Genomic DNA, 23,125 nt, shown 5'->3' with positions numbered 1-23,125 from the left:
ATAGCAAAGATAAAGATAGATACCACCATTTCAGGCTTGAGGCCTTCACCTAGGTATCAGCAAAATGTAGGCAGGCGCCCAAACAAATTGGTGAGGCGGGGGGGGGTGGGAGGTAAGAGCGCAGTCCCACAGGGCTCATGCCTCAAGTCTGAAGGGCTCAAGGCCAGAACATTAGTGATGTATCTTTATTTTTGCTACATAAAATACACTGTTTGACCTGCTGAGTTTCTCCAGAATTGTGTTTTTACTTCAATCACAGTGTCTGCAGACTTTCGTGTTTTATTTTTATTTTGGGCTTTTGTAGTATCTAATCTGTAAACATCACTTGACACAAATCTCTAATCCCACATGAATAGCTGATCATTTTTCTTTTAAATGTAACCTAAAGATGTATTTTATTAGTTTCACCTTTCTGTGGTATTCAGATCAGAATGACAAAGAATTATTCAGATGTATTTTGTGCTGCATTCTTCTGATATATATTCAGGTATTCAACCTGCAAATTTCTCTGCCATTTGCCTCAAGGAATTTCATACCATTTTCAAATGAATTGCTTGATATTTCAAAACCACGGCAAAGAGTTTTTAAACATGGTGTCTTTGTTACTCATTAACCTATTGCCATTAAAAATCACTTCCTCGCAGTTGTGCCAGTTTCTCCACTCATTCAAATCAGCTAAATTTAACCTGAGCAAAAATTTATTTACTTTCTAAATTCACGTTGGAAAAAAAAATAGACCCAAATTGTGGATAGGACGGACAAAATTGCAGAAAAGTAACGAGTTTATGTTCAAGTAATATGCAAAAGGCTGCGGACACTGTGATTGAAATGAAAAACACAATACTGGAAAAACTCGGCAAATCAAACAGTGTTCTTTACACCACAAAGAGAAAGAGAGATAACCAGCATTTCTGGTGTGAGCACTTCATAAAGGTATTAGCAAAATGGTGGAGGAGAGGGGGAAGAGTGTAGGACCCCCCCCCCCAGCCAATAGGTGGATACAGGAGGTAGGGAACAACAGCAAATAGTGGGGGGGGGGGGTGGTTATGGCTCTGAGAATGGAGAGGGAAGGGGGAAGGAGAGCTGGAGGAAAGCAGAGGGGGACAGGGAAGAGAGGGAGAACAGGGAATGGTCTAGCAGAAACCAGTGAAGTCGGTGTTACACCATCTGGTTGGAGAGTGTGCAGACAAAATAGGAGGTGTTGCTCCTCCAATTTATGGGTGACTTTTGTTTGGCAGAGCTTATATTAATTTAAAATTAATTGAATTTATATTCATTGGAGTCAACCAATCAGTGGTATATTTGTTGGCCACTGAGTACAAGGAACACCTTAAACTACCTTGGACCTAGTCTATGTTGCAGTTTCAAACTCCCCATTGTATAATGTAAAGCAGTGATCAGGAAGCCTGACCAAGTCTCACCGAAATCAGCATGGATTGAACACCCTACCAATCGCACCATGACTTGATGACTACACTTGCATGGAAAGTTGTAAAATGTCCTCAGAGGATCGAGTGAGAAATAATGTCTTGCCTGTATCATTTTCCACCCCAAAACTGGATAATAAAAGAAAGAGATATACCAAAATAAGGCAGGATTTTCTTTTTGGTGAACATTTTTGGCATTTGGGGCAAATTATGACAAGGGATTTCTGAGATAGAAACATCATGCAGTACATCATGCAACACAGTACAGGTGCCCAATTTTTATACGGAATCGTCAGGACTGGACACCTGCCGTTGTTCGGAATCTTACGGATTTCAGAATCATTTTGATTTCAGTCCCTTTAAACAAATGCCTCGCTCCTAGCCACCACTGTCTGGTTCCTCCCTGATTGCCTATCACCCCTCCCCTGCTCCCTCCGGCCATCCATCCATTGCCCCCACCACCTGCCATGGCCAGTGCCAGACTAAGGTGGTGGTGGTACTGGCCAAGCTGAGTGCTGGTGGGGAGGTTGCTGACCAGGCTGAGCGGTGGTTTGACGTGCGCCATGCAGGAGACTCTCAACCAGTGTGTTATCAGGTGGAGGTTGGAGGCAGTGGGGTGGCCCAGGAGCTCAGCCAAAAAGATGGCCAGCATCAGCTGCTCAGAGCCAGTGCCAAGCGGGACAGAAGTTCAGACACAAGGTGCAGAGCTGCAAGAGGGTGCGGCCCTTCAGGGCGGTGGAGCCAAGCGCCAGCAGCTTTCAGGTGCTCCACCACCTTGTCGGGCCAGCCCTCAGGCACAACCCCCTCATCCCCACATCTAACTCCAGATACAGCAACAGGGATGTAGTGCTGCCAAGCCTAGAGTTTATGGAGCGCTGCACCGATTGTAGTGAGGGCTCAATACAGGAGCAATGGCCGCCTTTGTTACTCATAATCCCCCATGCAGCTGGAACCACTCTGCCTGCTTCTCTCCCACCGGCTGCTGAGGACCGTCAGCTTTCCACTGAAAGTAAGAGAAGGTGCCCATAGGGATGTGGGCAGTTTTGATGGGGACTGGGGGTGTGTAGGGTCTCCCTCTAAAAACGGAGAATTTATTACGGGAAATTAACATTACTTATGTGTAATATCATCTACAGAAAAAAAGCACTGGTTTTTGGAGGCTGCAGGTTTTCAGGTTTCTGGATAAAAGGTTAGGCATCTGTATGCACAATGGCTCCATCACGTTACTCCTGCATCTCAACAAAAGAGCTAAAGGTTACCGGGAGTGACACACTAATCTCCTGAATAAAAGGCAATAAGAAATTGTTTCAACACAACTGATAAGATGAAGTTCCATGATCTTTCTCTTTGTGCTATTTTCAATAGTTGGTTTCTTGTATTGGTTAGAGTGATATCTAAAGGCTTATTTAGTTTTTGACCTCTAATCAAAGGGCCAAATTATTTCTAGTGCCTGCTTTAACAGGTTAATGTAATTTGCTCCATATACTTGTATCACTGGTCTGAACAAACCTTCAGTGTCCTTGAATATTAAGTTGTACATAACATTAAGTTGAAGATGCTTCTATAGATCTATGCAGAATTCCCTGGAAAATAAGAGCTGAAAGTACTGCAAAGAGAATACAGTATCTATCACTTTTGGTATCTGGCACCTATGGGGATTGGTATATGCCGGATAACTGAATTTTCCGGCTGCTTGAAGTTGTATTTTGTGTGATTGGCAAACTAATGGCGAGGCACACCAATTTTAAACTTTCATGTTTTTTTTTAACCTACAGTAGAACTCTAATTATCCAAAATTGGATTCTCCGAAATCTTCATTTATCTGAAATGTTTTAAAAATTTTGGATAATTGGGGATACCCGAAATGAAGCATATAACCTCATTTATTTGAAAAAATTTTGGGAGCCGAACTGACCTCATTGGTTGAAAAAAAATCACTTGACATGAAATTATAACGACGATTGTCCTCTCTCCCCTCTCTCTTTTCATTTCTTCTTTACCTTCCCCATTGACTTTTCTTTCCACTCTCCCTCTCAAATTGCGTGCTGCTGTCTCCCAGCTGCAAGTGGTCAGAAGAATCCCTGGTCATCAAGGAGAGCGGCCTCCCAGGCAGGAGTGGGACCTCGGTCTCAGTGGTGTTCCCTCCCCTCCCCTCGGCACAACGTAGCTCCTGACGCCGACTCTGAACCCTCCCCTCGGCCTGCTACTGCACACACATAGGGAAGGATTCAGAGTTGAGACTCAGGCGTCGCCATTGGGAGCTCCAGTGACCGGGTAGACAGGAGCCCGCCAAAACACCAGAGAGTGTTCCACCAGCCCGGGAAGCCTTCCCGGGGATCAGCGGCAGCGGTGGGGACATGTCGGGGATCAGCAGCATCGGTGGGAACGTGTCGGGGATCGGCAGCAGCGATGGGGACATGTTGGGTATAGGTGACGGCGGTTGGGATGTATCTGTGGCTACGCTAGGGACATGTCGGGGATCGGCGGCAGCTGCTGGGAAGACAGTGATGGGTGAGAATTAAACATTATTTTAATGCTTCAAAAGCCTTCCCTTGTTGTTTGTTGCTGTTTAAACATTGATACAAATGATTTGCTGTGGCTAATGGCCGTTTTAAAAAAAATGACCAGTTCTCCGTAAAAACTGTTTACCCAACATAGGCCCAGTCCCGGCCATTTTGGAAAATCAAGTTATACTGTATTTATTTTCCACAATTGTTTTGCAAGTTGCTTGAATTCTGCATAACAGGGATTTTACTGCATCTCACATTAATTTACAATGCTCAGTCAGTAAATGCAGCAAGAAATGCTGTTGTCATGAGCGAAGCAATAATGTAACAAGCACTCTTAATTACATTCCAACATTTGGAGATGTATGTTAAAATATGTCAATTATTTTTGATGGAAGCAATCAGCTTTTTGAAATGCCTGCATTAGGTAACAGTGCCATTCAAGTGTTATGCCTCTATTCATTAATATTGTCAGAAACAATTTCTAATATGTATATTTTATCATCCAAATGCTTAAAAGATGATTCAGAATCAATTTGAAGAAGCAAATCTGCATTGGCAGATAAGACTGCACACAATAAACTTCAGTGAGAGACTAACAAAGGTAAAAATGAACAGGTTAGCCTACAGAGCAATATCCTAAACCAAATATGCTGGAGAAATGTAGCCTCCATAGGAAGTAAAGGCTAACCAACGCTTCGGGCCTGAGCCCTTTGTCAGGTTCGCGTGCGTTGATTTTAACCACCCAACAATCTTCCCTCATTTACATTGTGCTTCATGGAATGATTATTATCCTTGATTTTGTTTTACATCCAATAGTTTGAAAACAAGCAAAACAATGGGGGCCGCATGGTTGGCGCAGTGGTTTGCACAACGCTTTTGCAGCGCCAGCGCTTGGGACTTGGGTTCGAATCCCGTGCTGTCCGTAAGGAGTTTGGACGTTCTCCCTTTGTCCGCGTGGATTTTTCCCAGGGGGCTCCCACTGTTCAAAAAAAATACCAGGGGTGTAGGTTAATTGGGTGTAAAATTGGGAGGCACGGACTCGTGGGCCTGTTAAATTTAAATTTAAAATCTTTCCACGTCCATAAAATGAACAAAGACAAAGACGTAACATTTTTTTTCCACCAAAAAAAGGTTTGCTTCCTGAAAAAAAAACCAGGGATTATGATAGACAACTTCAAGGTAAGCACAAAGCTAATTTCAGATTTGGTGTATCACGTTGGAAGTTGGAGAAACATTAAAAGAACTTTTTCTTAAATTTAGCATGCTTGATTGCATAATGTTTTGCTGTTGATTTTCGCTTGTACTCAGCATCCCGTGTCAGTGTCCAACAATAATCGGCCATCATTGATGGATTCCAGTTACCCTGATACCGCTTTTCCATGGTCACAATGACCTGGTGAAATCCTTCACCATGTTCGTCTCTGACTGCACCAAGTTCTGCAGGGAAGACGTCCAAGCGCGAATGCAGAAAATTAATTTTCAATGACATGTTGCACCTCATAGTTTAGTAAAACTTAAAAAAAAAGACATACAGCACGGCAACAGGCCACTTCGGCCCACAACTCTGAGCCACGGTGGGAGGAAACCAGAGTTCCTGGAGGAAAACCTCGCAAATACAGGGAGAACGTACAAACTCTGTGCAGACAGCATGGGATTCAAATGCCGGTCCCATTCGCTGGCACTGTAACAGCGTTGCACTAACCGCTACGCTAAACATATCACCCATACGATTGAAGTAGATTTAAAATATGACAGGAATTCACAAATAAAGTTATAACTAAAATAAAAACACGTGATAGGAACATTTTTAAGGTGACTTTTGTGATCAGTAGCCCAAAATCCATAAATGCACCCAAAAGTGTTCAGGAAGAAAATTATTTGTTGTCCAGAGTATTCAATTAGATCATAGTTGATTCCAAAAGCCTTAAAGGCTGCCTCAGCCTCTATTTAATGATGAAACACCATCAGTCATTCAGAATATAAAAATATAAGATTCAACAAATGAATAAGAACTCCTAACCTCTGCATCGCCCTTTATCCAGAGACTGTGTCCTCTCGTTTTAAACTCTCATAAGCTAAGGAGAACCCCTTCCAGCGACCATTTTGTTCAGCTTCTTCACAATCTTACATATTTCAATGGAAGGCCCCTTCTTCCACAGAGGTCCATTTTACTAAATGTTTCCAAATGGAATCAATTCTGTAGATCATTGAGGTATGACCTCCATTTGATGGGATGGCCAAATTAACAAGACTGTAGGTGTGGTTTCATGGCAGCCTTGCTAACCAAGGCTCCGCATTGCTCACAACTTTAAACTTCTTAAGATGAAGAAATAAGGAAGCGCTATAAAAAAATACATTTGATCCAAGAAACACGTGTCATGTGGTTACTGTCTATCAAAGTGAAAAAAAGCTAAATCTAACCCTTTTTCAAAGTCCTTGGAGTTGCCACATTTCAGCAAGTGATTTGGCATTCTAAATGTCCTTGAACTGTGCAATCTGCTGGTAGGAATTTCCCTTTACTTTCTCACGATATTGCTACAAAGTTAGGTTCAGGTTACAAGACACCAACTCGATTTCTGGGCTAGCTTCCAGGGCTCTGGTCAGGACAGAGATAAAGCTGTTGAGTTACATTTGGATATTGGCTTTGAGACAATGGAGTTAATTAATATCTGCAGAGGGGTATGGGAGGGGCAGAAGGCACTGCATTCCAAGTTGGTTACTTCCATTGGAATCTCGACACACGTGGCTCAGGGAGGGTCAGAGCAATGAGCTTACATCGCTTTCACACTTCATCTTCCCCACTGCCTTACAGTCTGAGGCATGTGGACAGACTGAGATTTCTTTCAGTTTAAAATCTCTAGGCGAGGCATGAATACAAACTACCCATCTCAAAAGAAGTTACGTGCCAGTCATCTCAAAGAACTCTAATTGATAAGCAACAGACTTGTGAGGCTTGTTGCAATGATTTTAACATAAAAATAAATTAAAGCACATTCTGAAAACGGAATACAGTAAAATCCCCATTATCTGGGATTCAAGTAACCGCCAGCCTCAAGCAAACAGCAAAAAAAATAATCGCAAGAAGTAAATAGGTGAAAAATACTAAAGCTTAAAATTGGTGCCCCCCCCCCCCCCAGAGGTCATTTCACCAATCTCGCAGCCCGTAAACTCAAGCAACCGGCAAGGTCACTTATCCGGCATCTACCAATTCCCATAGGTGCCGGATAGTTTTTTTTTACTGTAGTTAGTTAATTATTAATTGTTTTCTCTCGATTTTCCCTATTCAGTCTCACAATCTCAATGTACCTTTGAGAGTGCAAAGTAGTGAGGCCATTCAAGTCACAGTACAGAGTACACTTAGTCTATTTGTACAAATGGCCAGCATACTGAATGGAAAATGACTCAGTACCTATCATATCCTTTTTGGGATATTCCAAGCACTTTTTTTTTTAAAAACAGCCAATTAAATCATATCTTCATAAGAAATGATGGTGTCTTTTGAGATGAGACAGACTGAAAACTGGAGGGGGAAAAAAAAACCCTTTATTTTATGTTACTAAATGAAGTTACAAAATACAGTTCCCAGAATGAGCTTTCACTCAGGAGTGGGACTGAAGTCAGGAACGCCCGGCTCTGGGGGAACAGTTGTACTGCAGCTGCCATTGCAGTGAATCCAGAATATCTGCACCCTGCTGCTTTTGTATCAAACACCACAGCTGTGATTGCAATCTTTTCATTAGGCCTTCCTGTCTTCACCTTATGGAATAAAACAAAACCTGAAGAACTCAAAATACAAGCACTGTTTGTACGAACCACTGCACCTACCCTCCCTTTAAAGATGAGAGTGGAGAATTTAAGAAAACTGACCTCCGAGCGATGTTCAGCTGCAAATCCATGTTAGTACATTTCATTTGCAGCATCTACAGTAATTTCAAGAGAGTGAGAGAAAAAAATTAGTTCCCTCAATCCACTCTCACTTAACCTCAGCACGTAGATTTCAATCTTTGTGATAAAATTCCCCATGGATCTTTCAGTTCTATGGTCCAGCCTACACAGTTCAGATTTTTTTTTTCAGATTTCAGATTTATTGTCAAGAGTACATACATGACATCACATACAACCATGAAATTACTTTTCCTGCAGATGAGGCAGAAATACCACTTATTGGTAGTGCAAAAACAACAGTACTCAATGTGCGCATGTAAACAAATAAAGAAATATAAACAAATTGACTGTGCAATACAGAGAGGGCAAAATAAAATCAATAAAGTGCAAAAGTAAGGGTCCTTAAATGAGTCACTGATTGAGTTTATTGTTGAGGAGTCTGACGGTGGAGGGGTAGCAGCTGTTCCTGAGCTTGGTGGTGCGAGTCCTGTGGCACCTATACCTCTTTCCTGATGGCAGCAGTGAGAACAGAGCACGTGCTGGGCGGTTTGGAACCTTGGTGATGGCGGCTGCTCTCTGACGGCAGCGTCCCCTGTAGATGTTCTCGATGGTGGGGAGGGTGTTGCCTGCGATGTCCTGGGCAGCGTCCACTACCTTTTGCAGGGCTTTATGCTCAAGGGAATTGATTTCCCCATATCAGACTGTGTTGCACACTTTCCACCACACATCTTTAGAAATTTGCCAGGGTTTCTGGTGTCAGGGTCTCTACTCCTGACGTGCTTCCTTCATGATTCCTTTAGTGTGTTGGGTCCAGGAAAGACTCTCCATTTCATAACTCATTATAACTTTCATCTATTCCTGCTCTCTTCCATCACTCAGATGCTGCCTGATCTGTTCCTTCTCCAGCAATGCACCTTTTACTCCAGATTACAGCATCTTATGTCTCTAGAACACTTTTTTTTTTCTTTTACATCAAAACAAAGGCGCTGTGGAGCCTACAGTTATTGAAAATGGAAATCATTGAATAGGTAGATAAAGCAGTGATAGAAAGGGATGCTGTAACAGGGCACCAGCATCCTCTACCCTGATTTTATTGGAAGGCTGAGAAACTAATGAACTTTTTTTTATAAATAGGATGTGTTTCTGATGAGATACTGGAGAGGGTTTAATGTTGGGCAGCGGATCAAAAATAAGTTAGTACTTTGCAGAAATGAGGAGCGAAACATTACATCAGCAAGGTGGCAGAGGATAAAAGAGTGGAGATCCAAATGGCCATATTTCAAATTGTATCATGATGGTTTGCCTCACGATCCGCGAACAAAACAAAGTCTCTTTTGTACAGAAAGCAGAACACATTAGACTTATCTGATGCCAAGGTCAGAAACAAATAGATGCCCGCTGTTGTAATTTGCATGTCTTTGGAGGGCAGGAGGGGAGGGGGTGGAAGGGGGAACATGCATCAATTCCCAGATCCAATATTTAGATAAAGTTTAACCAATAGATAAATAAAGTATTAGTGAGGAAAAGAAAGTCTGAATGGTGAGGTCCAAGATTATACTCCGAGACAGGAGGCTTACTGATAGAGGATATATTTATTTTGATTATTACTGAGGTCCTCCATCAGACAGCTCCCCACCATGACCACCAGCCCCCCCACATCTCCATCGGGCACACAAAACTCAAAACGGTCAACCAGTTTACCTATCTTGGCTGCACCATTTCATCGGATGCAAGGATCGACAACGAGATAGACAACAGACTCGCCAAGGCAAATAGCGCCTTTGGAAGACTACACAAGAGTCTGGAAAAACAACCAACTGAAAAACCTCACAAAGATTAGCGTATACAGAGCCGTTGTCATACCCACACTCCTGTCCGGCTCCGAATCATGGGTCCTCTACCAGCATCACCTACGGCTCCTAGCTGGGCAGGTCACGTCTCCAGAATGGAGGTCCATCGCCTTCCCAAGATCGTGTTATATGGTGAGCTCTCCACTGGCCATCGTGTCAGAGGTGCACCAAAGAAGAGGTACAAGGACTGCCTAAAGAAATCTCTTGGTGCCTGCCACATTGACCACCGCCAGTGGGCTGATATCGCCTCAAACCGTGCATCTTGGCGCCTCACAGTTCGGCGGGCAGCAACCTCCTTTGAAGAAGACCGCAGAGCCCACCTCACTGACAAAAGACAAAGGAGGAAAAACCCAACACCCAACCCCAACCCACCAATTTTCCCCTGCAACCGTTGCAACCGTGTCTGCCTGTCCCGCATCGGACTTGTCAGCCACAAACGAGCCTGCAGCTGACGTGGACTTTTACCCCTCCCTAAATCTTCGTCCGCGAAGCCAAGCCGAAGAAGAAGAAGATTGTGTGTTTATGTGCGTGCACCATGGTCTGGAGACCACGGTCTCTTCGGACTGTTTATGTACAATCAGATGATAATAAACAATCTAAAATTTAAAGAAAAATTAAAACACACATGTTAAGTGAAATTATTGCACATGCGTTTGTTGAAAAAGTAAATTATTATTGACAGCTCTATTTTCAGAGGGGGCTTCATTTATTTCAAAACTTCCATCTGCAGGACTTGATCTCACCTTGTGGGTCCCTGTCCAGAATCACTGCTTCCGACTTCCCACCGCAATTCCCTGGGCCGCTCTCGATCGCCCTCCACATCAGCGGGGTCCAAATGATGACAAGGCCTCAGGTGACGTTTCCAAAATACACTCTGACATTGTTTGGCAATTGGCACAGTTGGGAGTTAGGATGTTTGTTCAAGTCTTAAAAGCTATTTAGAACTGCCAGCGTTCAGTCATTAAATTACGTTTATGAAGGGCTCAAGCCCAAAATGTTGCTATATAAGAGTACTCTGTTTGACCTGTTGAGTTTCTCCAGCATTGTGTTTTTAATTTGGTTTCTGAAAATGCCTTCGATCACGGCATGTGCAGGCAGGTGTCTCTTTATGAGAGGGAGATGGGAGATAGGTGGAGAAAGTGTAGAAGAGAGGGACAAAATGGCTCCCAGATCCTATCCCAAGCTCCATTCTATTCAAACAGGACTCTGGGGCATAGGTTTAGGAGGCAATAGGGAAAAAAAAACTACTTTAAAAAAATACATCCATGCCCTCAAAGCTCTGCCCACATCTGACACAGACTGGGTGGGCTTCCTCTCTGCACTGCTCAGGTTTGGATATTTACACTCAACTTGGATGCAGAAGGGCGCTGAGATATGCTCAAGCGAGCTCAGGCATAGGAGTGGGGTGTCAGGTTGATTGTGGCCAGCGACCCAGAGCTGAGGCGACTCAGGATTCAGCCGCAACACGAGGATTTTAAAATCAGTTTTGTCCGACAGTCAACCTCCTCAAACTCCATGCTCTTTGTTTAAAACCATTTTTACCCCTCAGTGGTATCCCTTTCATATCTTTTTCCTATTTTTTGTCTTCCTCTCCTGGTCCTGTCGATTCCCACCCTGTAGGATTGACTGTCTCACCAGATGATCTTTCTTCTAAATTGCAAATAAGGACTTACTGGTCATTAAGATTCAAGACTTCTCTATTGCACACAGCATCTTTCAGCTGCTCCCGTCAGAAAAGAGAGAGAGTATCAGAGCCAGATCCTGAGAATGTTAAACAAAAGAACCGCTCACATTAACCATCCGAGACTCTCAGTCATGAAGCAATAAATGGATACTTATCCAGCATATGTATTGTTTGTCTGGATGTGTGCCTGTGTATTTTGCACTGAGGGCCGGAGAACAGTGTTTCATTGGGTTACATTTCAGCAATCAGATGACAATCGACTTGATTATTGTCAAGTAATAGAACATGAAATATTACATGAAAATGCCTTCTTCCTGCTGTAAAGCAGACAGGCACCATTAGTGATGCCATGTCCTCACTTCTTCATTAGGCAAGCTCCCAATTTCTGGTTCTAACCATTGCTCCAATTTTTCTTGTAGGCCTAAAGGGTTAATGATGAACTTGTGAATGTCATTTAACTTCTTTGGCAACTAAGTTTACAAGTTGCACAAAACACAAAAGTGCTGGAGAAACTCAGCGGGTCACACGGCATCTACATGAAATGAAGCATAACCAACATTTTGGGCCTGAAACCTGCATCAAGGCAGGTGTCTGAATAAAAAGGTGCGGGGAGGCGGAAGGGGAAGAGGGAGGAGCACAGACAAACAGGTAAGAGGTTACAGGTTTATATATTGACTTGTCAGATAACTGTCTCCCTTTGATGTGATCCTTTTTTCCTATTTAATCTCTCCTGCTTTTAGACATTTTCCCCCCTCTTCTATCAACTTCCTTCCCTGCACCTTCTTTAAAGGCCATTGAAGTTATTACAAGAGGACTTAGGGCAGCGCGGTTGGCTTAGCAGTTAGCGCAACACCTTTACAGCGGCAGAGATCAGGACCAGACTGGGGTTCGAATCCTGCGCTGTCCGTCAGGAGTTTGTACATTTTCCCCGTATCTGCGTGGGTTTTCCTCCCACCGTTCTTTTTAAAGTGTAGGTTAATGGGGTGTAAATTGGGTGGCACAGACTCGTGGGTCGAAATGTCCTGTCACCGTGCTGTATGTCTAAAGTTTAAAAAAAAGTTACTGGACTATTCGCACCACAGAGTCTATATGATTTGATAAGTACTTTGGGGATAGTCTTGTATATACTAAGTCGTTTCAGCTGTTCTAACTTGGTACACTGAACATTTTAAAGCAGGTATCACATTCTGGTGTTAGATGGCAAAGGTCACCTTCAATCACATCAGCTGAGACCACCTGAAACACACCAGAGTCTAACTTCCAGAGCATCACCAAACACGAGGAACTTGACTTAGACAAGAGATGTTGCACTTTGTATGGTGAATGGTAGGGATCTGAGGAATATTGGAGAACAAAGAGATTTCGGGTATCAGTACATATCTCCATGAAAGTGACAATGTCAGTGGAAAAGGGGGGGGGGGGGTGGTTGAAGAAGGCATTTGGGCACATTTACCTTCATTGATCAGACATTGAGTGCAGGAGAAGAAATATCCTCTACGACCCTGCACGACGCTGGTGAGGCCACACTATGTGTAGTTTTGGTCCCTGCAATGCAAAAGATGTCACTAAGATGGAAAAGGTGCAGAAAAGGTTTACAGGCTTCAATCATCAGGAGAGATATTTCTCCCTGGAGCAGAGGAAGCCAAGGGAAGGCCTCAGGCGTTTATAAAATCACAAGGAGCATAGATGAGGTACGTAGTCATGGCCCTTTTTCCAGGGTAGGGGAATCTAAAACCATATTTAAATTTAGGCATACAGTGCGATAACAGGTCATTTCGGCCCACGAGCCCATGCCCCCCAATTATGCCAAACTGAACTCCACCTGTGGTGCGTTTTGAATGATGGGAGGAAACCCATGTAGACATGGGGAGAACATACAAACACATTACAGATAGCGCTGGATTCGAACCCCAATCACTGGCGCTGTGGCAGCTTTGCGCTAACCACTATCCTAACCGTGCCGCCCCTGAGGGCATGGATTTAAGGGAAATGATTTAAACGGGACCCGAGGGGGGTACCTTCTTCACACAGAAAGTTGAGGGTATCTGGAACAAGCTGCCAGAGGAAGTGGTAGGAGCAGGGATCATTATGTCCTTCAAAATGTACTCAGACAGGAAAGGTTTAGAGGGATAGGGGCCAAATGGGAGTAAATAGGATAGTTTGGTCGGCATGAACATTGGGGCCAAAGAGGTCTGTTTCAAGGCTATATGAATCTATGAAAATAATAATGAACACTCAGAGCATTCAATTCATGTCAAACTGATCTTCTCGAACTGCAAGCAGAAGTTTTGTCGGCAAGCATTCTACTAGAAGTGTCAGCGTTCAAAAATAAATCTCTTTTTATTCAAGCCAATTTAAATTGTAACTGGATTGGAATGAGAAGCAGCCAGAGAGCTTCAGATGGTTTCCACTCCTCCACCTTAGTCATGACTGCAGAGCCTAGCAACAAACTGATTAATTTTTATTCCAAGTCAGCTAAAACTGTGAATAGTCTCTCATCTGGATGCACTGTACTTTAATTTCTGTAATCACAAGGTGTTAAAATGCAGAACAAAATAAATATTCGACACAAAGAATCCTTTATTTTGTTAGTAATCATCGCTTTAAACGTGTTAATCAGCCGTAACAGGTACTTAAAGGAGAAATTAAATGATAAGTTTTGCTGCATTTATTTCATTCACAGTCTAAGCAAAATAACAGGGATCATTTTGGTATATTAGGGGACATATGGCGAGCTCTCCACTGGCCACCGTGACAGAGGTGCACCAAAGAAAAGGTACAAGGACTGCCTAAAGAAATCTCTTGGTGCCTGCCACATTGACCACCGCCAGTGGGCTGATAACGCCTCAAACCGTGCATCTTGGCGCCTCACAGTTTGGCGGGCAGCAGCCTCCTTTGAAGAAGACCGCAGAGCCCACCTCACTGACAAAAGGCAAAGGAGGAAAAACCCAACACCCAACCCCAACCAACCAATTTTCCCTTGCAACCGCTGCAATCGTGTCTGCCTGTCCCGCATCGGACTGGTCAGCCACAAACGAGCCTGCAGCTGACGTGGACTTTTTACCCCCTCCATAAATCTTCGTCCGCGAAGCCAAGCCAAAGAAAAAATTAGGGGACATGTTATCTGGTTGCTACTGGAAATAACTAATGATGGCAAGTATTTCCTCACATCGACTGCCTTGATTATACAGAATGGGGAAATTTGTATAATTGGCACTTGAAGATGAAGAGACGACAGATTTTGCAAATGGTCCCAATACAGTAAAACCCTGGGTAACTAGTATTCAAGCATCCGGCCAAAAAAAAACAAGGAAAATAAATAAATTAAAATAAATAAGAATAAAATAATAATGCGAGTTTAAAATTGTAAATGTTCTTTGAAGTGACGCATAAACCTCTGGAGAAGATGGGTGCAAATATTCAGCCAGCGGAGTCCCTTGGCAGGGCTGTGCTCATAGCAGCTGTTTAAATAAAGTTGTGTGAAACTGCAATGGCGTCGCCCAGAATGAAGAGTTGGTTGATGCTGTTCGTCATTGGGGTGACTATCTTAAAGGGCCTCCTTATCCCAGATTAGGAAGAGACACCCCAGTCAGAGGCTTTATCTGTAAACTTTGGAGGGAGGTGGGGTTAGTTATCCATAATGCTCATATTCATCTTTTGGGTGGCTCTGTGGAGGGGCAGGAATCTGCAGATTCAGTGATGGTTAAATGTTTTTAAAGAATACAACTGAAAATAAAGTAAAATGCTTAAAGATTTATACATTCATGTAAGTGAAGATTGTTCAGTGCGAGTAGATTATAGTATTTTTGTCTTTTCATTGAACTGTTTATTCATAATACGGGTGTGTTAGGGATTACAAGAGTAAGTCTCAAGCAACCAGAAAATACACTTATCTGGCATCGACCAATCCTCAGGTACCGGATACCAGGGATTTTACTGTAATACTAATTCAAGGAGGAAGGGTTATCTCTATTTTTTGCAGACATGGCAAGGAAAACAAAAGGAATTCTTACATGGAACAATTGTTAGGTGAATTTTTATCACTGAAGCTAATACATGAGCCGAAATACTAAATTTTGTTTCAAAATTATCAGTCTACCATACCTCTCCATTTCAGGATTGGGTAAACGTCAGTTTGGTCTATTCCCAGATCCCCCTTCTCCCAGCTATGAATCTGCTCAAAAAGTTTTGGTTTCTTCCATACTTCTTTCCTGGGTGTAGAGAGAATAGAACAGTGGGCTAAGCACACATTTCTTGAGGTTGACTGTTAGTGAGGAGATGCTGTTACCGATCTGCACTGTCTGAGATCTTCAGATGAGAAAGTCGAGGATCCAGTTGCAGAGTGGGGTACAGAGCCCAGGTTTTGAAGCTTGCTGCAGTTCTGAGGGGATAATGGTAATGAATGTTAAGCTGTCATCAATGAAAAGCAGCCTGATGTACATATTGCTGTTGTCTAGGTAATCCGGGGCTGAGTGGAGAACCAATGAGATTCCATGTGCTGTGGAGCGATGGTGGTGGTAGGCAAATTGCAGTGGGTCCAGGTCTTTGCTTGGGTAAGAGTTAATTTTGGCCATGACCAACCTCTCAAAGCATTTCATTACAGTAGCTGTGAATGCTTCTGGGTGATAAAAACACTGAGATTGTCTATCTCAGAAGCTAAGCAGGCTCAGGACTGGTCAGTACTTGAAGGGAAGGTCATCAGGACTGGTCAGTACTTGAACATCAGGTGCTGTAGGTCTCTGTGAGGGGCACTGGGCAAGTGGCAACTCTCTGTCTACCTTAATGGAGACAAAAATTAAAGAATTTCATGTATGTTTCATTTAAAAGTAGTAGTAAATGACAATCATGGAACCTTTATATTCACTGAGGCAGCTCACCCTACTCTTTTGGGCACCAATATGATTAATGCCCTTTTGAAGCATCCAGCAACTGCAGCAATGAGATTGAAAACGTCTGCGAACACTCCAGCTAGTTGGTTGGCACCGATTTTCAGCATCCTGCCAGGTACGGCATCTGGGCCTGATGCCTTACGAGAGTTCACCCTCGAAAGATGTTCCATCTCAGAGAGTTATCACCAGTTTCTTCAAGTATTCTCTCAGTTACAGTTGAATTCTTCTTTTCAAAACTAGCAAAACAGGTGTTCAAGCTCAAGGGGAAGTGAAGCATCACAGCCCACTTATGACATTAGGTTTTTGCCTTGTAGGATATAATGACCTGCAAGCCCTGCTACTGTTGGCGTGTATTTGATTTTGTTTCTGACATCTCTCAGAATTTTTCTTTCAAGGCTTTTATTTATATGTGCTGCAGCCCCGTTGAGAATGGCTAGTCTCTACGCATCTCAAATTTCTCAGCTTGCTTGCCTTGAGACAGATATATTTTCTCTTCAGTTTGCCAAATGCAGAATGGAAAATTTGTGGAAAAAAAAGCTGATTTTAGCTGATAGTGAAAAGTAAACCCTAGTTTAAATAAAGATTTGAATCTCCTAATACAACTGTTATGAATGGAAAAAAAATCTTCGAGTCAGAATGGACTATTAATTTGATAAATTACATATAAAATTATATTTACACACATACCACCTTAATTAATCCCTTACTCACCAAAGAGCACCTGGCATACTATAGCAAGGCACACAGTACCAAGAAAAAATTACATTTAGTTCACCTGGATTGATCTGTGAAAGGATTCACCGGAGACTTTATGGTCACCTCATGTGCTTCAAAAGCTGGAGTTTTTCTTTATCCATGTGGACAAATGGGAAACTACTCAGCTATTGTCAATCCATTCCAAGGCCCAGATCCTGTGAGGTTTAGCCATCCAGCAACCCTGCAGAGACCATGGCAGAACATGCATATGTCCTGAGACTGAGCTCCAAATCATTTTTGAGTCAATTTCTGAAATGTACGAAAGGGATAGGCCCTTACAGTGAATATTTGTAAAGATTCTCCGCTGTCACTGCTCCCTGACGTTCATGATTACCCTCCACATCTCAGGAACAATTCCTTAGCGAGGACAGATAATTCAGCTAAAATTAATGACTGAGGTCAATTTGGAAATGTCAAGTTATTCAGAACATTTGCAAATATCCAAAGTGCATTCACATGTTACTGTTCTCAGTACATTCTAATTACATTACACTGTTTGACCGCTGGTCAAAGGGCTCAGGCCCAAATTGTTGGTTATGTATCTTTATCTTTGGTCTAGAAAGGACACAGTTTGTCCCGCTGAGTTTCTCCAGCGCTGTTTTTATTTCAACCACGATGTCTGCAAACTTTCATGTTTTACTCCTCTCAACTTTTTTTAAAAATTGTGATTGCAAGGGGGGGGGCCTGCCCTGACAAGACCAAAAAAGGCCACATCCAGACAGGATTATGTTCCTGAGCATTGATTGCAACTGTACAAATCAAATATAGTTGATTTTTAAATGTACTAGTGAGTCTGTTGGGAAACAAGGAAGGTAATGATGGGACAGAAATCTCTTTCTCGAATGTTATGAATGGAAAAAAAATCTTCAAGTCAGAATGGACTATTAATTTGATAAATTACATCTAAAATTATATTAAAAGTACCAATGACTTAATTACAACAGTCCCTCATTAATAACACAAGAGGATGGATAGGGGGTATTATGAACCAATGCTTCCAGTACTTAATTAATTCATTTATTCCTGCTGAAGGATTCCTGTCGAGAGACACTAACAGATCACGCTGGTATGTTCCTTATAGTTGAATAGTTTAACAATTGCTAGATCCATCATGCAGAAAATAGTTATGGAAATAAATATATCTACTGAACAATGCAGTTCTGCAAATCAAGGCAGAGAAGAAATAAAATTAAAAATGAATAAAAATTTTTGATTGTGGGGAATAGATAGAAAATGAAAGGCAGCTGCCACCTAGAGGAAAACTGCAAATGTAATTGAAAATATTCTTTCCACATGCAATCCAAATCCAGATACAATGATCCATTTTTGTGGAAGAAATCAAGAAAATAGCTTATTACCATGAAGGCAAAGTTTAAATTAAGCAGCAATCAATTAAACTGCTTCAAAACCAAAATAAAGATGTCAATTTTTCTGATTATTACATGATACGGCATTAACCTTCCTCCTTTTTTGAATTTTTTTTGGATTTTTAGACTCGTGCATCTCAAACAATACAGGGGATCATTCGTCCCCTTTTACAGAGTATATTAGATCGAGTCTTTTTCCCCCCTCGCCCCAAAACAATACATCCCCAAATAGATGCAGTACTATTAATCTTGCTCTTTCAGGACTCCTGTGGTATCACTGGAAAGCATGAATAATTTTATTTTAATCTTATTTCAATCCAATGAATGATGAGATAGGCATTCCTACTGATGTGCAAGTTGGAACATGGTTAAACCATTATTATAAAAACAGTGCCTGTCAAATATTTCTCTATTTGTGGAAATGTACACTTGCTGGCAAAAAGCCTTTTGAAGTACAATTGGAAAAAAATGCTTTATGCCTGAAAGACTGGTCTATTTTGTAAGCAGATTTATCCATGTTTGCCCTATTGATTTCCAGTTTATCCGTCAACATAATTCCACTGTCAAACTGCTGAAAAAAAAGTATCATAATTTAATAAAGCAACTTAGCGCCCGAGCATGAAAATGCAGCTGGGTGACATCCATGAAACAATATTCAGATGGGTCTGAACTCGCAAGCTCTTTCTGGAATGTAATGACTTTGGTAAAGGAAATGGCTATTAATCTATAAAAGCACATCTCTTTCAGCTATAACAGCTCACTAATAAATTCCAAAGATAAGAAGAACAATTTAGCCTTGTGCAATGCAACTCTGTGTCATTTGGGATGAAGTTCTCAGCAGTCACAAATGTATGCCCTCTGTACAAATTGTATGGCAAAGGGAGGCATGGTTGGTGTAGTGGTTAGCGCAGTGGTGTTACAGCGTCAGCAACTGGGATCGGGGTTCAAATCTGGCGCTGTCTGTAACGAGTTCGCACGTTTTCCCCGTGTCTGCGTGAATTTCCTCCGAGTGCTCCAGTTTCCTTCCACTGTTCAAAACGTTCGGGGGTTGTAGGTCAATTAGGTGTAATTGGGCGGCACGGGCCTGTAGTCCGAAAGGGGCCGTTACTGTGCTGTGTGCATGTCTAAATTTACCATCCGTACACAGACTAGTGTACCATTCAAGGATGCTGCCTTTTGTTTTGTCATGTTCTCAAGCAAGGATTTAATATTTAATTTAGACATACAGCATGTTAACAGGCCATTTCAGCCCACATGTCCGAGCAGTCCAATTTACAACTAATTAACATGCACCCCCGGAACGTTTCAAATGGGGATAGGAAACCAGAGCACCCCACTCCCCCCCCCACCCTGGGAAAACCCCCACAGGAACGGGGAGAACATACAAACTCCTTAGAGACAGCGCGGGATTCAAACCCCAGTCCTGATCACTGGCGCTGTAAAGGCATTTCACTAATCGCTACGTCAACCGTGCCGCCCACAGGTTCGACAAAATAAATACTGCCTTGTGTATTGTAATGGCAGAACATTGGGGGAAAGGGCAGGACAGAATAATCCCCACTCACAGAACAAGGAGTAAACCGACAGCATCTAAGGAACACCACTAATTAATCCCGATGTCAAAAGTGTAACTTGTTTCCTGTTCAAAAAATGTTAACATCAAAATAAAGCATAAGGAAAATAATGAAACAAAATCAAATAAAATAAAACAAAACTAAAATACTAATGAAAAAACTGCAAATTTAATTTGATTAATTTAGACATAGAGCTCGGTAACAGGCCCTTTCAGCCCATGAGCCTGTACTGCCCAAATACCCAAATTTACCTACTACCCTGTGAAGGGTGAGAGGAAACTAAGCACCCAGAGGAAACCATCGCAGACACAGGGAGAACGTACAAACTCCTTACCGACAGCCCCGGATTCAGAAGTTCAAGATCAAGATTCAATTTATTATCATAGTAATAAAGCAGTGTTATATTACATGAAATTTCTTTTTGCCTGCTGCAAAGCAGACAGATTCGTCACCGGCAGGAATTGCCTAAGCGCCTCTTACAGTTCGACTTACAGTCTTGAGAGAGAGAAGCAAAAGAGAGGCCCCCCCAGAGTCACCAAATGTCCGTAGATCTGCAGTCACACAGATTCCAGCTCCAGATCTGAACCCGAGCTCCAGATCTGAACCCGAGCTCCAGATCTGAACCCGAGCTCCAGATCTGAACCCGAGCTCCAGATCTGAACCTCTGGCATGGTCAGGAACCCTTCAGCGCCCTCACGCATCCCGGTTCCGATATCTCCGATATCGGTACCCCTCCAGCCGGTTTGAGCCAGTCTCCAGCAGTCTCCTGACCGTAGTCTCCAGCAGCCTGCATTTTCCGCGGGTTCCTCGCTTCGAGTCTCCAGCAGCCCCCGCATGCACTGGTCCCTCAGCCTTAGAGCCACTGGTCCGCCGCTGTGGTCACCATCTTTCTGGGTCGTCTCCTCTGCTTCTCCCTCTCCGACGGAGGGTGATGTTCCCATCCTCTGGTGCCCTGTTGCAGCCCTCTGCTTCCCTGGAATCTGCAACCCCTCGTGAATGCTGCCAATTAATAAGCACCGCCATTTTGGGTGTAGACCTGCTGTTGCAGGATTTCAAATAAAACCCCCCACCCCGTCAGCTCCTTCAACGGGCCGTTTAAAGTCTTTTCAGAGCCAACAGCCATTGACTGGGTGGCAGGACTCCGTAGGAGCGCTTGATCTCTGCTCTCTCGTGCCCCGTGAGTCTATACCAGCAGCAGCATTGCTGCTACAGTTCTACAGCGGCACCTTTGGTTTGATAGGACCCTGGCAAATTTCTACAGATGGAATGTGTGCTGACTGGCTGCATCATGGTCTGGTACAGGGACAACAATACCCCTGAGTGTAAAGCCCTCCAAAAGGTAGTGGACGCAGCCCAGGACGTCACAGTCAAAACCTTCACTACTGTCAAGAACATCTACAGGGAACGCTGCCGTTGGAGTGCAGCCGCAATCATCAATCTCGGATCTCGTTGCTACCATCAGGAAAGAGGTCTAGGTGCAACAAGATTCAGACCATCAGGTTCAGGAACAGTTGCTCCCCCTCCACCATCAGACTCCTCAACAATAAACTCAATCAGGGACTCATTTAAGGACTCTCACTTTATTGATTTTTTAAAAATTCTCACTATATTGTACAGTCAGTTTGTTTATATTTCTTTACTTGTTTATATGTATACACTGTGTAGCTTTTTTTTGCACTACCAATAAGTGGTAATTCTGCCTCAACCACAGAAAAAAAGAACCTCAGAGTTGCATGTGATGTCATGTATGTACTCTAACAATAAAACTAAATCTGAAATTTAAATCCTGGTCACTGGCGCTGTAATTCCATGGCACTACCTGATACACTAACCATGCCACCCAATGCTGGAACTTTGAGCAAAGAATGTGAAGCTGAAGGACTCAGCAGGTCAGGCAGCACCCATGGGTAGAAATGGTCAGACAACAGTTTGGGTCGGGACCCTTCATCGTAACATTGACTGACCATTTCTACCACAGATACTGCCTGACCCACCGAGTTCCTTAAGTTTCTCAGTCTTGGAAAAAATACCCATGCAGGTATACCCTCCCCAGTGACCTCTACTGTAAGCCAATTTTGTATCCAACTGACAAGCTCAGCCTAGAAATCTATGTGATTTCACATCACAAACCAATTTACCATGCACGGCCTTGTCAAAAGCCTCCCTGAAGTCCATGTAAACATCTACATCTACCATCCTGACCTTGCCAATCTTCTCGGTTAACTACAGAAATTAATTCATTTCATTCATTCATGGCCCATCCCTTCACAAGTGAAGATGAACACAGTGCCTTCTAGCTCTTGTTCCATTTTCCATGGAGCTTTAGGCACCATGTGCCAGGACTTGAGCCGAGTGAAACACAATTTCCCAAGGGTCGAGCTATGCTAACTATCCCTGATCAGTTCTCATCTTTCCAAATGTGGATGGATCCTACTCTCAGAATCCCCTCCAGTTACTCCCCTCAGTGATGTTTGGCAACTAGACTGCAGTTCCTTGGCTTGTCCTTGCAGCTCTTCTTAAATAAAGGCACAACATGAGTGACTGTCCACTCTCCATATCCCTCACCTGTGGCTAAGGAAGATATTTCTTCTATTACTTCACACTCTGCCCTAGGGAACAATTGGTCATCCTCCTGGGATTATGTGCCCAAAGTCTGAAATTCCTAAGCTTCAATCATCTTCTCCACTGTAAATGCAGACAAGTAGCATTCATTTTAGATCTTGCTCATCTCTTATAGCTGCAGACAGATGACCACAGTGTTCCTTAAGGGGACATATTCTTTCCCCAATTGCACTTCTGCTCCTCACAGAATTATCTCATGTTACATTTTCCCCTCTTTCTCCTTTTATCTTTTATGCCTTCCTGATTTTACTTTATCTCATTTCTCATATTTGACTAACATGAGGTGATAAGGAGAGTGAAAAAGAGAACTGCTTATGAAGACATGAAATAAACCCTCTGTTTAATGCCGGGAACACAGTGTCTGTTGTGCAAAATGATAATGAGAAATGAATATGAATCAAAGCACTGGATTCTGTTAATCGTTAATGTTCCTTCAACGTACAAAATTAAATACTGCATTCATGAAAACTGAAATAACCATAACCTCATTTTACTACAGTACAAATTACATCAAAACTTCATAGCAATATCTCTTTGACAAATATTTTGAAACACATGTCG

General features: G+C 42.8%; 1 protein-coding gene across 4 annotated transcripts in view; it reads right to left on the bottom strand.

The window, feature by feature from the left end:
* Positions 1-23,125, bottom strand: part of manbal (mannosidase beta like) — a 41,656-nt gene that overhangs the window by 4,213 nt on the left and 14,318 nt on the right. The window contains exon 3 of one of the 4 annotated variants that reach the window (XM_069884106.1): positions 7,805-7,857. The exons of the other annotated variants lie outside the window; for them this stretch is intronic. Coding sequence (XP_069740207.1) covers positions 7,805-7,857 — 53 coding nt within the window. The remainder of the gene's footprint in view (positions 1-7,804; positions 7,858-23,125) is intronic. 4 annotated transcript variants of the gene reach the window in all.

This window comes from Narcine bancroftii, chromosome 6 (assembly GCF_036971445.1).
Source record: "Narcine bancroftii isolate sNarBan1 chromosome 6, sNarBan1.hap1, whole genome shotgun sequence".
NCBI lineage: Eukaryota > Metazoa > Chordata > Chondrichthyes > Torpediniformes > Narcinidae > Narcine > Narcine bancroftii.
Note: the sequence above shows the minus strand (reverse complement) of the source record. Positions and strands in the feature narration are given on the sequence as shown.